The following is a 15864-nucleotide window of genomic DNA, read 5'->3' on the forward strand; positions in this document are numbered from 1 at the left end:
ATGGAATTCTCCAGGCCAGAATACTGGAGTGGGTAGCCTTTCCCTTCTCCAGGGGGTCTTCCCAACCCAGGGATTGAACCCAGGTCTCCCACATAGCAGGCGGATTCTTTACCAGCTTCCCCAGTAGAGGAGACCATAGTCTGGGTGCCAGAGAGACTCAGCTGGAATCCCAACTTGGTCACCTGCTGTATCACCTTCTGAAAGTTGCTGAATCTTTCTGAGCTTCAGTTTCCTGTTTCATTTATTTGTTCAACACATATTTACTGGGTGCCTCCTATATACTAGGAAGTGTGGTAGACGCTGGGGACAGAACAGACATGGACCCTGCACTCACAGATTTTACTATCTAGACATTATATAAATTACTCAGTTGATCAATTAATTATGATAAAGTATGTGGTACTCTGAAAATATATGATGGGGAGAGGGGGTATGCTGTTTCTGGAAACATCCTTGAGGAAATGACTCTTAGATTGGGACCTAAAGGCTAAGGAGGGGCCAACCAGGCCCAAGGAGGTAGGGAAGAAGGTTCCAGAAAAAGAGAACAGCCTTTTCACAGGTTCTTGGGCAGGGAGATGCTTGGTGCAGCAGAAGAGCTGGGAGGAGGCCAGTCTGGTTATGGGAAGTATGTGGGGGAGCGGCTGGTATGAGGGGAGGCCCTGTGAGGTCCTTGTCAGCCCCCGGAGATTCTGCTTTCTCCTGAATGACAGTGGCATTGCCGAAGGTTCCTGTGGAGGGGCACGGTGTCATCAGGTCTGTTCTTACTGGGATCACTAGAGAGTTGGACTGTGAAGAAAGCTGAGCACCGAAGAATTGATGCTTTTGAACTGTGGTGTTGGAGAAGACTCTTGAGAGTCCCTTGGACTGCAAGGAGATCCAACCAGTCATCATAAAGGAAATCAGCCCTGAATATTCATTGGAAGGACTGATGCTGAAGCTGAAACTCCAATACTTTGGCCACCTGATGTGAGGAGCTGACTCATTTGAAAAGACGCTGATGCTGGGAAAGATTAAAGGCAGGAGGAGAAGGGGACGACAGAGGATGAGATGGTTGGATGGCATCACCAACTCAATGGACATGAGTTTAAGTAAACTCCAGGAGTTGGTGATGGACAGGGAGGCCTGGTGTGCTGTAGTCCATGGGGCCGTAAAGAGTCAGACAAGACTGAGCGACTGGACTGAACTGAACTGAGCTGAACTGGCCTCTGTGTGAGGAATGGGTGGGCAAGAGTGGGAGGGATGCTTGGAGGCAGGAGGGAGGCTGGAGACCGCACACCCCTGGGGCCAGCTCAAGGTCCCTGTGCTCCTACCCCACTCCCTCACCTTTCCACCTGCGGGTTTCCCCTCTAACATCCACCCAATTGCTCCTTCTCTGCCTCCTTTCATGAGTCTCTGCTTCTGTCTGCTGCCTATTAAATATTGCTTCTCTTCCCGGCCTTCTCCGCTCCCGTGGAGCCTGGCCCACTCCCAGCCTCTTGGGCTCCAGGCTCCAGGTCCTCTCCACGGTGCTCCCAGCCCATGTGCATGGCCACTTTTCAGCCTCTTCTGCACTTACCCTCTGCGTGGGGGTGGGGAAGCGCCCTCCCCTCACCGTCCTCATCACTGCCATCATCAGCGCTGTTGGCCCACTACAGACCCACGGGTCCGCTTTCCCTCCTCCTCCTCTTTGTGGTCCACTCCAGGGTGGAGGCCACATCCTCTTGTTTTTCCCCCAGACTCGGCTCTTGAATCTCTTCTGCTCCTTCTCTTTCCCGTGGCCCAGAGTTCAGGCTCTGATGACGGCAGTGGCCTCTTCGGCGTTCTCTTCACTACTTCTCCCTGCCTGCCATCCTTGCCACCCCCCAAACCACAGCATTCATCCATCATGCAGGGACCAGAGTCACTTTCTAAAGCAGACCTGGCTTTCACTCCCTGCTGACAATCCTGCAAGTCTCCCCAGCACCAGCAAGGTAGAATCCCTCCCTTTAGCAAGCCCTCCGAGGCCTTTCCGAGCGGACCTCCACCTCCCTTTCCACGTCCACCCCACCATTCATCTCATGCATCCTACACCTTCACCTGGAGGGAAAGTGGCCCACTTCCCAAGTGCACCAAGCCCATTAGGGCCCCCCTTGCCCTCAAATGCCCTGTTTCCTCTGTGGGGAAGCCCTTTCTTTTCTCTCCCTCCACATTTGCCTATTCCTTTTTCAAGGTCCAGGCTAAGTGTCTCTTCTTTGACCATGATTTTCCTAACCTTCAGTGGAGTCAAGATGAAGCCACTGTGGCTAAGGGTGTAGACACGTCCACCTGGGATAGACAGGGCCAGTGTGGGACTCTTGCAGCCCACAGGCCCCGGGCTTGCTGGGAGCGACGCTGACAAATGTCCCGCTTGCTGGCTGGCTCCTGGGCCTTATCTCCCTGTACTGGTCACGGTGAAGTCAAGGAGACAAACTCTGCCTTGGATGTCAGACTTCACAGGCTTCTGCCAGAGTGATACCCAGGAAATACTGTGCAACTGGATACGACAAACAGCACCAGGAAAACTCGATTTAAAACTGAGCAAAGCAAATGTGTCTACCTTTCCTCCCACCCTCCTTTATGGGGCGGGTCACCTGGATTGGAGGCAGCAGGAAAAACAGGGAGGAAATGAGAACAGAACTGCAGACCTTCACGTGGCATCCGAGGCCCTTCACCAGGCAGCCCTTCCTTCCCACCCACCCAGCTCTGCCATCTCTGTGTTGCCCTTTGAGTTCCGACAATCCTAACTATGCCTCTAAATGTGACATGTGCCCCTGCAGCTGCCTTGCTCCTGCCTTTCCTCTGCCTAGGACAGCCTTTGGCCTGATCCTACCAGGCAGTCAGCCCTCAATCCCACCAGCTCAGCATTCAAAACACAGCCAGACATTGACTCCATCTCCCCAGTACCACCTGGCCCAAGCCAACAACATCTCTTTCCTAAATCACTGAAGTAGCCTCTACAAGCCCCTTGCTTCTGCCCTCTTCCTCTTTGGTCTGTTGTCTACACAGCAGCTCAAGGGATCCTGTTAATACACCAATCAGATGAGGTCTTCTGCTCAGAACCTGCCACTGACTTCTCATCTCATTCCAATAAAACCCCAAGACCTAGCAGTGGCCTCAAAGGTCCCCTATGGGGCCCCATCCTTGCCCCTCCCCTCCTTACTCCCAGAGTGCCATCCCCTTGGGTTTCTTGATGCTCTTCAACAGTGCCAGGCCTCTGCACACCAGAGCCTTTGCATTTGCTGTTCTATCTCAAATGCTATTCCTCTAGATAATCACCGGGCTTCCCGTCTGCCTCCCCCAGGTCTTGGTTTAAATGTCAGCTTCTCAGTGAGGCCTTCTCTGACCCCTTTTATGCAATGTCCACACCCCCACTTCTAGTGCAAGGTCCTCCCATCCTGCTTCTGCATTGATCACCACTTCACTTACAATTGTCTGTTGCTTAGTCGCTCAGTCGTGTCCAACCCTTTTGCCATCCCATGGACTGTAGCCCACCAGGCTCCTCTGTCCATGGGCTTTCCCAGGCAAAAATACTGGAGTGGGTTGCAATTTCCTTCTCCAGGGAAATCTTCTGGAGAAGGGATCTCCAGGGATCAAACCCGTGATTGAAGCCTCATCTCCTGCATTGGCAGGTGGATTCTTTACTGCTGGGAAAGAAGTTTACTTAGGGAAGAAGTTTACTTATTTATCTTATGTATTGTCTGTTTTCTTCCGACTGGAATGTCAGCTTCACGAGGGTAGGAATTTTATTTGCAGATGAATCCTTTGTACCTAGAACAGTGCCTGACACATATAGATACTCAGTAAATGTTTATTGAATGAATGAATGGATATCTCAACACAAACGTTGCCTCTTGCGTGAAGCCTTCTTAAGTCCCCTCCGCTGTCACTGTGCCCTGACCCCTTGGTTATAACAGTTCTGGGAGCCACTGCGTGTTTGCCTAGCTACCCCCACTCAGAGAAGCTCTCCGGGCAGGGATGAGATCGTGCTTTTCATGATGTAGTGCTGGTCCTGGCCCGGTGTCTAGCACGCAGTAGCTGCCCACCTAGTGAGTGTGGGAGGGAAACTTTGCTGAATACCTACTGAGTGAGACGCCTTCATTTCTGTGCTCATACATACCAAGGAGCTGAACATTTAAGAATGGGCTCATTCTTAGGACTTCCCTGGCGGCCCAGAGGTTGAGACTCCACACTTCCACTGCAGGGGGAACAGGTCTGATCCCTGGTCAGTGGACTAGAATGCCACATGCTGCATGGCACGGCCAAAAAGGTAAAAAAGAAAGAAGAAATGGGCTCATTGTCTTGAATAGACCTTAACCCTGTAGAATGACATTAGTAAGGATAGTTCAGGACTTCTGAATAAACCCACTTTTATCTCCATCCCACACAGCTTCTATGTATCCAGCTGTCAGCTCCCTCTCTCCGCTGGGATGCCCCTGCACACACTCTACCCCATGGTGTCCAAAACTGCCTGCCTTCCACACCGCAAGGCGCCCCCCTCCTCCTGGGTCCCCTGACACAGGAAGTGGCATCTTTTGTCCCTCCAGATGCTCGTGCCTGAAGCTTGGGGTTCATTCATGCCTCCCAACTGCTAGTCCTGTAGATTCTACTTCTTCACTAGCTGTCAAGCAGGTCCAACTCCCACCCTCCTCGGGTCCTTTAGCTCGGATTGCATCTGGCCTTACCTTGACTGGTGACTCTGTGCTACTGAGAGCATCCTGCCCACTGCCCCAGCTCAGACCTCGTCTATGCCACAGTGGTCTTTCTAAGATGCAGATTTAATCCTGTTTCCTCACTGTCTTTGATCCGCAAGATGAAGTGGAAGGAAAGGGAGGATTTGCCTTTAGTTGGGCATCTAGCACATGCCTGTCACTGGCTGATGCTCGGTACCGTCATATTCATTATCCCATTCAGCTGTCACAAGAAACCGTTCTGCAGAGAAGCAGAATGAAGCTTAGAGAAATAAATCACCCAAGGTCCCATGGGCTGGTGAATTGTGGAACCCAAATTCAAGTCTAGACCTTCCTGACCCTAAACTCCAGTTTCCTTCCAATACAGTCCACTGCTTCCAATCTTTTGGAGCCCAGTGTTCTCTGCCATATGGCTCCTCCACCCATCATTCCTCTCTGTTCACTCCGCCCTAGATAGACCATCTCGATTGACTCATCTTAGATCTGCCTTGTGTCTTTGTGCTTCCATGGTTATGACCTCTGGTTCTCTTTTCTGTTCGATGCCCTTCCATTTCTTCTCTATGTAGTGAACTCCAGTTCATTCTTCAAAACCCTGCCCTAACAGTACTGCCTCTGTTAAGCTTTCCCAAACTGACTCACCCAAGCAAAGTAATGTGCTACTTTATCTCTGTCCTCAAAGTGTGAACTGTACTCCTGCGAGATAAGGGAGTGTTGGTTAAGAGCATTGGCCCTGAAATTAGACTGTTGGGCTTAAAAATCCCAGCTCCTTTAATTACTATAAGCTGTACCTTTGGCAAATAACTGAAACTCTATGTGCCTTGGTTTCTTTACCTGTAAAATGGGGATGATATTTCATAGAGTCATGAAATATGTAGAGTAGTTAGCGTAGCACATGGCACCGTGTAAGTGCTTAATAAATAGTAACTTTGGTCACTGTTACTCTGCTGCCTGTGATACACATTTGAATCCTGATATTACATTTTTCCTTTCTTTATAATTTAGTCCACATCTCTAATACAGCTTTTGCTAAGTGGATTACTATCCCTTACTTGAATACAAGGGGCTTCCCTGGTGACTCAGCGGTGAAGAATCTGCGTGCAATACAGGACATGCAGTTTTGATCCCTGGGTGGGGAAGATCCCTTGGAGAAGGAAATGGCAACCCACTCCAGTATTATTGCCTGGGAAATCCCATGGACAGAGGAACCTGGTGGGCTACAGTTCATGGGGTCACCAGAGTTGGAAATAGCGACTAAACCACCCCCACCACTTGCATACAAGCTCCAGGAGGGCAGGCTTAGGAAATCTGGTTAACTTCCACTAAGCCACCCAGCTATAAGCTGCAGGGGAGGGGTGCACACTGAGCTGTGCAAAAATTGGAAAGCCGGTGTTCTTAACTATTATATAATCAGAGCATGGTCTTGGGATCATTGTTTCTGCATATCAAGTCTCAGCTGGGATTTAGGCTGGAGCAGTGATTCCATCAGGATGTGCTGTGTGGATGAGGAAGACATGGTCCCTGCCCTTGGGATTTCCAGCAAGTTCAGAACCTTGAGTGGCAGACAGACATGTGACAGGTCACTCACACTGCCAAGTACGATGTCTGAAGTCACACACTCTGCTGTAGGAGCACAGAGAAGGGAGCAGTTATTAAAAGCATGGGGGAATGAGGCTTTACTGAGAAGTGGCATTGGCGTTGGATCTCAAAGCATCGGAAGACTTCCTCTGGACAAGGGGCACCCTAGACAGATGGTGAGGTGTGAGCAAAGCCCAGGAGGTGTGACCACACCCAGCACTCGAACCGAGCTGACCTGGGCCGAGGAGCAGGAGGGAAGATTGCAGAGGTCTGGCCAGGCTGTGAGTGCCCTTTGAGTTTTGCCCACAGGGAACTGTGATGAGCTTTCGTTATGTTCCATTACATCCAAGAGCTTCCTTGGTAGCTCAGGCAGTAAAGAGTCTGCCTGAGATGCAGGAGACCCAGGTTCGATCCCTGGGTTGGCAAGATTCCCCTGGAGAAGGAAATAGCAACCCACTCCAGTATTCCTGCCTGGTTAATTCCATGAACTGAGCAGCCTGGCAGTCTACCGTCCGTGGGGTCCCAAAGAGTGAGACGTGACTGAGCGACTAACACTTTCACTTCCACATCCGAAGTTTCCTAGGATCTGGTAGGGGAAAATGTCCTGGTCACCACAGTCATGACCATGGAAATAAGTGTGACAACTGATTTCTCCTTTTTTCTTGGTCATTGCGCAACAGTGTGGTGTAGTAGCTAGAAGCGTGCTCCAACAGGCAGAGTTCACCCAGCTCACTGACCTAGCTCATTGGCTGTGTGACCTCAGGCAGGTTGCTTTACCTCCCTGTGCCTTGGTTTCCTCATCTGTTCAATGAGAGGAAGAAGAACTAAAATTCTCAGAACAGGGTCTGGTGCACAATCAGGGCTCTGGAAGTTTGTGGCACATGCTCTCTGCAGGTCATGTCCCAGGGTCCTCTCTGCCTCTCATGCATGCAGTACACGATTAAGTACCAGGACCTGGATTCACATGAGCCTCTTGTGTCTGCCCACAGCGGACGATGCATGCGGCGGGACCCTGCGGGGCCAGAGCGGCATCATCTCCAGCCCGCACTTCCCCTCGGAGTACCACAACAACGCCGACTGCACCTGGACCATCCTGGCCGAGCTGGGGGACACCATCGCTCTGGTCTTTATTGACTTCCAGCTGGAGGACGGTTACGACTTCCTGGAAGTCACGGGGACCGAAGGCTCCTCCCTTTGGTAAGCACGCCTCCCCTCCCCTCCCTCCCCCCTGTCCCCTGCAACTGTGGCTTCCAGGGATGCGGTCCCCTTGGCGCCTAGACCTGCAGCCAGAGGTCCCTTAGCCTCCTTTTCTACCCCCTACTGGAAAGTTTCCTTTCCTCATAACGAGAAGTCACTGCGTATTTTCAGAGCTGGGGTCAATTTTCATGGTGATTTTTGTAGCTGATTTGAAGCATGTCCTCGCTGAAGAATATCAGGATGGGATTTGGTCAAGGAACTTGCATTAAGACTAACAGTGGTCTCAGGACATGGATAGGGTCTCAGTGAAATGACTTGAAATATTGTCCCATTGCTGGAAGCATCCAGCAAAGGGACTAGAACGTTGAGTGGCAGTTGCTTTTCCCATGCCCAGGGTTCTGAGCCGGGAGAGGCATTATCACGTCTTGGTTCCTGCGGGAAGGGCTAACCTACTTCCTATTGTTTGGCTTCACCACAAAGCAGGGCTTTTGTGAGCTGTGCTCTGCTGCCATGGAGACTCTGGTGTCAGCAGGTTTGGGAGGAGACGGATGATGAAAGCTTACCGGCCTTGGTTGTTTGTGGTCTCCCAGGCGTGGACCCATGGGGTGGGCCCTAGCTGGGGCTGGCTTAGGAAGTGACGTGCTTTCTGTTTGGGTGACAAGCCTCGAGAATGGTGGTGCGACATTCATAATGTGCTCTTGTATTCTGGTGGTTCTGTTATCAGGACGAGGGCAGCAGGGGGACCTGGGTCAGCACATGGGGAGCCAATAGAAGGATGCACTCAGGTGTGCTTCTTTGCAGTCTTGATTGCTGCATGGTGCTGGGGAAGATGGGGCTCGCTGCCTGGGACTGAGAAGGAGGAGGTGTCACTGAGGGGCCTGAGTGAAGCAGAAAGTGGCAGCTGCAAGCGTCAGGGATGGATAGTCCCTTGGGAAGACAGATACAGTGGTCAGTGGGCTAGAGGCGTGGGCGGGGAAGGGGAGGAAGGGTGGGAGAGGAAGAACAAGAGCGGCTGATGTTGAACATTTCTTTTATACCAGGTTTTGTTGTAGGAAGGCCAGTTGAGTAAGACATGGCCCTTTGAGAGTGAGGAAAACAGACAAATCCACAACAGGCCCCAAGCATGACTATTTGAGAGGGAAAAAGTGGAAACAGACTCCTGCCAAATATGGACTTGGAGCTTCGGGGACCACGAAACTCAGATTTCATGTTGTGGTAGAAGGTGTTCTGACCTGGGGGTTAGAAGACCTTGGTGTCAGAAGCGTGTCGCAAAAACTTGGCCAAGTTAGGTCATTTACTGCCCTGGATGGGGTGTTGAGACAGGCAGACATGAGCTGATGGCTGATTGCTGTGTGGAGGTTGGTCCAGCGGCAGGGACTGGACATTTGGTGCTTGGAGTTGGGATGAAAGTCTAGATGACTGTCCACCAAACCGCACTCCCAGGGACTTCCCAGTCCGAAGACCTTCTGTCTCCCTGCCCTCTTTTTGTAAAATACCTATTTTTCTGATCGTTTATGTCATCCATATGCTCCGTATAGAAAACATGGACAATATTAAAAGGTATAGGGAAATGAATAACAAGTATTAACGTTTTCTGTATTTGGTTGCATTGGGTCTTGGTTGCAGAATTCGAGATCATTCCCTATGGCTCCCAGGCTCCCTGGTTGTGGCACTCGGGGTCCAGAGCACTCAGGCTTCAGTAGTTGCAGTTTGTGGGCTTAGATGCCCAGCAACATGTGGGACCTTGGTTCTGCAATCAGGGATCGAACCCACCTCCCTTGCATTACAAGGCAGATTCATGTTTTAAAAAACCTTTTTATTTTGTATTGGGGTATAGCCCGTAAACAGTGTTGTGGCAGTTTCAGGTGGAGAGCAAAGAGGCTCAGCCAGACATATACATGTATCTGTTCTCCCCCAGACTCCCCACTCTTTTAGGCTGCAAGGCAGATTCTTAACCACTGGACCACCAGGGAAGTCCCACAAGTATTAACGTTTTGATGTATTCCCCTTTGGCCTTTTTGCTTTGCCTAGATCAAGCTAGCTGGCATTTTTATATATGTTTAATATTAAAAAATTAAGATCTGAAAATATGTCAGTAACTATATATTTTTAACTGAACATTATATCATGAAAATTTTTCCTATATCATTACACATGTCTCCGAAATGCAATTGGTGTGAGACTAGAATTTATTTAGTAAATAAACAGTATTTATTGAGGTTTTATGTGGCAGGCTGATTCTAAGCTCTTACAGGTGTAATTTCATTTAGACTTCTATGAAGTAGGTAGGATAATCTTCCTTCTTTTACAGATGAGGAAAATGAGGCCCAGTGTGGTTAGGTCACTGTCTTGAAGTTACACAGTAGTAAGGAGCAGAGCTGGGATTCAACCCCAGGTTAGCTGGACTTGAAAGCCCGTCTTCTTAGTCACGTCAGCACACTTCGTCATGCAGTGTTTGTGGAGGACTATCTTGGTTGCGGTGCATTCCCTTGTGAGACTGACACAATTCACTCCATCAGGTCTCTTGATGGATTGTAGCCAAGCTTCCACTTCTGCAAACAGATACCGAGATGGATATCCTTGCTGGTTCTCTCTCTTCCAGCCCCAAGGCCTCTGCAATGCACTAATGCACTTGTTTATCCGTGGGCCAAATGGTCTCCCACAGCCTCCACCCGCCCCCCCGCCCCTGCCCCCCACCGGATGTGAGTCTACCTGGTTGTCCAAACTTCTGGAGGGAAACAAACGGGAAAGAATATTCCTTTTCCTATTAAGTCACTCAGTGGGGAAGGAATTAAGCAGAGGAAATCGTTAGGGGAGTCATTCAGAACTCTGCCGTAAGATTAAATTATAATCATTTACAGGGTCTGTGTCACCCTTGCCAGGCAGGATGCATTTGTTGTTTTAATTTATACCTGCGTAGCAGTTACGGATGAACAAACCTGCAGGCTCAGGACGTCTGTGCAAAGAACCCGCTCCCTCCCCAGCCCCTCTCCTTTATGGATCCCTGGACTCATGTGAAAATGGGATGCTTCTGCTTTATGAGTGTATTGCTTTTATCACCAGATCAAACCAATAGGACTTTAGGATGTTCTCTTGAGTTCTTCACCAAACAGAGAAAGACAACATCTGGAAAGATGAATTTGAGCAACTAGACATCCCTTCATCTATTGAGAAAACAGATACACCTTTTAGAGGGGAAAAAAAAAAAACCACTATCTCCTTTATCTGGAGAAGGAAATGACAACCCATGCCAGTGTTCTTGCCTGGAAAATCCAATGGACAGAGGAGCCTGATGGGCCCCTGTCCATGGGTTCGCAGCATCAAACCCGACTTAGCAACTAAATCACACCTCCTCTATCAGGTAGCAGATTTGTGATGATTCAAAAGAGGATGGTGGCATGGACTGTCCCTAACTCAGTTCCTACACTCTCCTCCCCCTCCGAAGAGGATGTAAGCCGGAGAGTTTAAATTAGGGTTTGGACTTCATGGACTTCAAGTTCCAAATGATTGGCAAAACATAGGCTTGATAATTTTTTATTTTGCCAAATAAGGATATTCAGTTCAGTCACTCAGTCGTGTCCAACTCTTTGCGACCCCATGAATCACAGCACGCCATGCCTCCCTGTCCATCACCATATCCCGGAGTTCACTCAAACTCATGTTCATCGAGTCAGTGATGCCATCCAGCCATCTCATCCTCTGTCGTCCCCTTCTCCTCCTGCCCTCAATCCCTCCCAGCCTCAGAGTCTTTTCCAATGAGTCAACTCTTCGCGTAAGGTGGCGTTTGGAGTTTCAGCTTTAGCATCATTCCTTCCAAAGAACACCCAGGGCTGATCTCCTTCAGAATGGACTGGTTGGATCTCCTTGCAGTCCAAGGGACTCTCAAGAGTCTTCTCCAACACCACAGTTCAAAAGCGTCAATTCTTCGGCGCTCAGCTTTCTTCACAGTCCAACTCTCACATCCATACATGACCATTGGAAAAACCATAGCCTTGACTAGACAGACCTTTGTTGGCAAAGTAATGTCTCTGCTTTTCAATATGCTATCTAGGTTGGTCATAACTTTTCTTCCAAGGATATTAGAGAACAAAAAAAAAATCCTGCCAACTCTTCAGAACATGATTTCATAAAACAAAGGACAATTCAAAGCCAAAAAGGTGGCAGGATATAATCAATGGCACTGACATAATGAAAGACAGGGTGGGAGGGGTGTGCATAATAATGGTGTCTGCCATAACTGTAAAGTCCTGTGATGTATATGCGTCAATCGGTGGACTACCGCTTCCTGTGTGCTTGTCCACCCCTGGCCTCTGGGAATCCGACCATACATGTTTTGAGTGGGAAAAGGTTGTTTCTGTGGTGAACACTGAACCCTGCATCTCTGTCATGCTGAGGGGTCCCAAGTGTCTCAGACTTGCTCTCCCTAAAGTTAATTGTCTTTTTGTGCGTGTGATTGACCAGGAGCCAAACTGGGCTTGAATTGACTTGAGAGTTACAATCCACATAGCAGATTTGGTATTACTCCCCTACCCCTACCCCCACACACACTCACACAGCCAAAGGACACACACTCCTCCAAGTCATTGCCATATACACATCACCAAGTCAACCCCCCTGACACATACATACTTCTAGTTCACTGAACTCAATTTAGGGACCAATTTTTGCTCGCTGATCCTTCTCAGGGGTGGATAGTGGTCTTTGTTCTGCTCTGACCCCATCTGTTGGCAGTGATCTTCAGGGAGCCCTATTCCTTCCTCTCCAATTCTATGAAAATATGCTCACCACGGCTCCAGTTCCTCATGGGCCCCTGGACTTTTCAGAGGGCTGGGACTAAGGGATGCAGAAGATTCTCTTAAAGCCTGGGCTTCTGAGTCCCTGGAGGGAATTAGGATCATGTTATCATAATGAGGAGAAGTAATTGCCAGGCCATTACAGAGGCAGCCTCTCCATCTTGGAGAAAATCTGTGAGTTAAAATCCACCCAGAATCTCTCCCCTTTGCCTCATGCTGAACTCAGTCCACTGGCATCTCAGCAGGAGCTTCCCCTGGGCTGTATGAGAGGAGAGAAAGCCAGACACCCCTCCGAGAACAGGGGCGAGGTCTGCGTAGTGTCTCCAACCTTAGGTGTCGAGCCTGCACCTTGGCATCTGAGGAGACAGCAGACTTGGGACTCAGACAGACATGAGCTCAAAACCCAGATCCACCTCTTCATTGCTGTGTAGTCTTGGGATATTTACTAACCTCTCTGAACCTCAGTTTCCACATCTGAAAAATGGGGCTCATTATACCAACCTACAAGGCATGTTGGAAGGGATCAACATGTAAACTGCTGCCTGACTTAGTCCTGTGATGGGGCTAGAAGCAAGGTGCTCTCTCTCTTGAGGGAAAAAGGGTACGATAAGTCCACTCTGAGCTTTACCCAATTCTTGGTGACCCCACCACAGCCATGGCCCAGCCTGCAAGCCCAGTGGCATCTCACCAGGCAGAGTGACACTTGCCTGATCCAGCTCTGGGGAGTTACCAGGTGAGGGGCACCAGGTGAGGGGAACTGGCAGAGAGCCCCTGGGTCAGACAGGAGGACACCTGTGCAGAGTCAGCAGGTGGGGGTGATTTGGTTGCAACGGTCTTCCCAGAGCTGCACGTTCTGAGTGCACTGTGAGCAGCAGCACCTCTTCTCTGCCTGCACCCAGGCCCCGGGCTGGCTAGTTCAACTCATTCAGCTGCTGATGGCTGCTCTGGGCCGGCCTGGGGCAGGGGCAGTGCCCCGGCGACCCTAAGGGGTCTGCAGGCTTGGGAAGAAGGGGCAGAGTGTGGAGAAGACATCCTGCAGAGAAGGGGGAGGCACAGCCCCCTCACTGTCTCGGATTGATGAGGATGCAGAATCTGTTGGGCCTTGCTCCCTCCTTGGCTCCTATTCCACTGCCTCTTCCACCCCTGTGGCTGCTTCTTCCTGTGACGGGGAGGGCAGGCAAGGCCTGACCTGCACTCAAGGTGGAAGCCACCCTTTCTCTGGGGCCAGCTAAAGTGCCAGCCACAAGGGTGTGTTCACGGGGGTGTGTATGGTAGAGGGAGTTCAAAGCTCCTTCCTGCGTCTGGGATTTCTGTGTAGACTCAGGACCACTCTCCCATCTTCTGTGGATCCGTCTGTACCGGGAGTTGTGGCCCCTCAGCCTCTCTTCTTTGCTTCCTTCAGTCTACTGGGATTTCATTCTTCGTTTCACTACAGTCATTTGGGATCTGCTGCCCATTCCCTCTGGAGAAGGCAATGGCACCCCACTCCAGTACTCTTGCCTGGAAAATCCCATGGATGAAGGAGCCTGGTAGGCTGTGGTCCATGGGGTCGCTAAGAGTCGGACACGACTGAGCGACTTCACTTTCACTTTTCACTTTCATGCATTGGAGAAGGAAATGGCAACCCACTCCAGTGTTCTTGCCTGGAGAATCCCAGGGACGGGGGAGGCTGGTGGGCTGCCGTCTCTGGTGTCGCACAGAGTCGGACACGACTGAAGCGACTTAGCAGCAGCAGCCCATTCCCTCTGTGCCCTCAAGTCTAGCCCGCCACAGTCCTCTATGTGACAACCTTGCCTCCACTGAACATACGAAATAAGAAAAGGGAGGAGAACATGCTGCAGGGTTTTAGAGGAGGATGCTGTCCTGGGGCAGGAGACTGGGGCCTCCAGGCAGGGCCTGCATTCGAGCCGGGCCTTTAAGGATGGGTACCGTTTTGATATGAGAGCGGGAGATGAGGGGTGGGAGGGCATCATTCTAAGGCTGCTGCCTGGGTCTCCTGGCCAATGTAGGAGCTCACTTCCCTGACCCCTGAGACACAGGCCCAGGAACTGGTCCCAGGGATTCTCTAGGGAGGATTCTCTTCATCATGCACCCACCCTGGAGACTGGAGACTCTGCCATCCACCTCTGAGCCTCAGTAGCCCCTTCCACCTGGGAAAAAAGAGGAGAAAGTCGACTCCAGTGCCTAGTGTTCCCAGGTCCTGCCCCCAGGGCTGCCCAATAGACTTCAGCTGTTGTTTTTTTTGGGGGGGGTGTGGGGGGGAGTTGTTTGTTTTTTGTTTATTGCTATACTCAAAGGCAGGAGCTGGATCATTGAAAAAGCAAGAGAGTTCCAGAAAAAACATCTATTTCTGCTTTATTGACTATGCCAAAGCCTTTGACTGTGTGGATCACAATAAACTGTGGAAAATTCTGAAAGAGATGGGAATACCAGACCACGTGACCTGCCTCTTGAGAAACCTATATGCAGGTCAGGAAGCAATAGTTAGAACTGGACATGGAACAACAGACTGGTTCCAAATAGGAAAAGGAGTACATCAAGGCTGTATATTGTCACCCTGCTTATTTAACTTCTATGCAGAGTACATCATGAGAAACGCTGGGCTGGAAGAAGCACAAGCTGGAATCAAGATTGCCAGGAGAAATATCAATAACCTCAGATATGCAGATGACACCACCCTTATGGCAGACAGTGAAGAGGAACTAAAAAGCCTCTTGATGAAAGTGAAAGAGGAGACTGAAAAAGTTGGCTTAAAGCTCAACATTCATAAAACTAAGATCATGGCATCTGGTCCCATCACTTCATAGGATATAGATGGGGAAACAGTGGAAACAGTGTCAGATTTTATTTTGGGGGGGCTCCAAAATCACTGCAGATGGTGACTGCAGCCATGAAATTAAAAGACGCTTACTCCTTGGAAGGAAAGTTATGACCAACCTAGATAGCATATTGAAAAGCAGAGGCATTACTTTGCCAACAAAGGTCCGTTTAGTCAAGGCTATTGTTTTTCCAGTGGTCATATATGGTTGTGAGAGTTGGACTGTGAAGAAAGCTGAGCGCCGAAGAATTGATGCTTTTGAACTATGGTGTTGGAGAAGACTCTTGAGAGTCCCTTGGACTGCAAGGAGATCCAACCAGTCCATTCTGAAGGAGATCAGCCCTGGGTGTTCTTTGGAAGGAATGATGCTAAAGCTGAAACTCCAGTACTTTGGCCACCTCATGCGAAGAGTTGACTCATTGGAAAAGACTCTGATGCTGGGAGGGATTGAGGGCAGGAGGAGAAGGGGACGACAGAGGATGAGATGGCTGGATGGCATCACCGACTCGATGGACGTGAGTTTGAGTGAACTCCGGGAGTTGGTGATGGACAGGGAGGCCTGGTGTGCTGCACTTTGGGGTTGCAAAGAGTCAGACAAGACTGAGCAACTGAACTGAACTGATACTCCAAGGCATGTGGAATCTTAATTCCCAACTATACTTCAGACCCGTGTCCCCTGTAATGGACGTGTGGAGTCTTAACCACCAGGAAAGTCCCTTCAGCTGTTTTTGAAAAGAGAATTTCCCTGGAAAGCAGGTTCAACCTACTCTCTGGATTCAACTTTGAGGATTTTTCT

The 15864-nt window shown here is 50.0% G+C and overlaps 1 protein-coding gene across 2 annotated transcripts in view; it reads left to right on the forward strand.

The window, feature by feature from the left end:
• Positions 1–15864, forward strand: part of CSMD2 (CUB and Sushi multiple domains 2) — a 693817-nt gene that overhangs the window by 256193 nt on the left and 421760 nt on the right. For both annotated transcript variants that reach the window (XM_044945284.2, XM_044945283.2), the window contains one exon: positions 7250–7457. In XM_044945284.2, coding sequence (XP_044801219.2) covers positions 7250–7457 — 208 coding nt within the window. The remainder of the gene's footprint in view (positions 1–7249; positions 7458–15864) is intronic.

This window comes from Bubalus bubalis, chromosome 6, assembly GCF_019923935.1.
Source record: "Bubalus bubalis isolate 160015118507 breed Murrah chromosome 6, NDDB_SH_1, whole genome shotgun sequence".
Classification (NCBI taxonomy): Eukaryota; Metazoa; Chordata; class Mammalia; order Artiodactyla; family Bovidae; genus Bubalus; species Bubalus bubalis.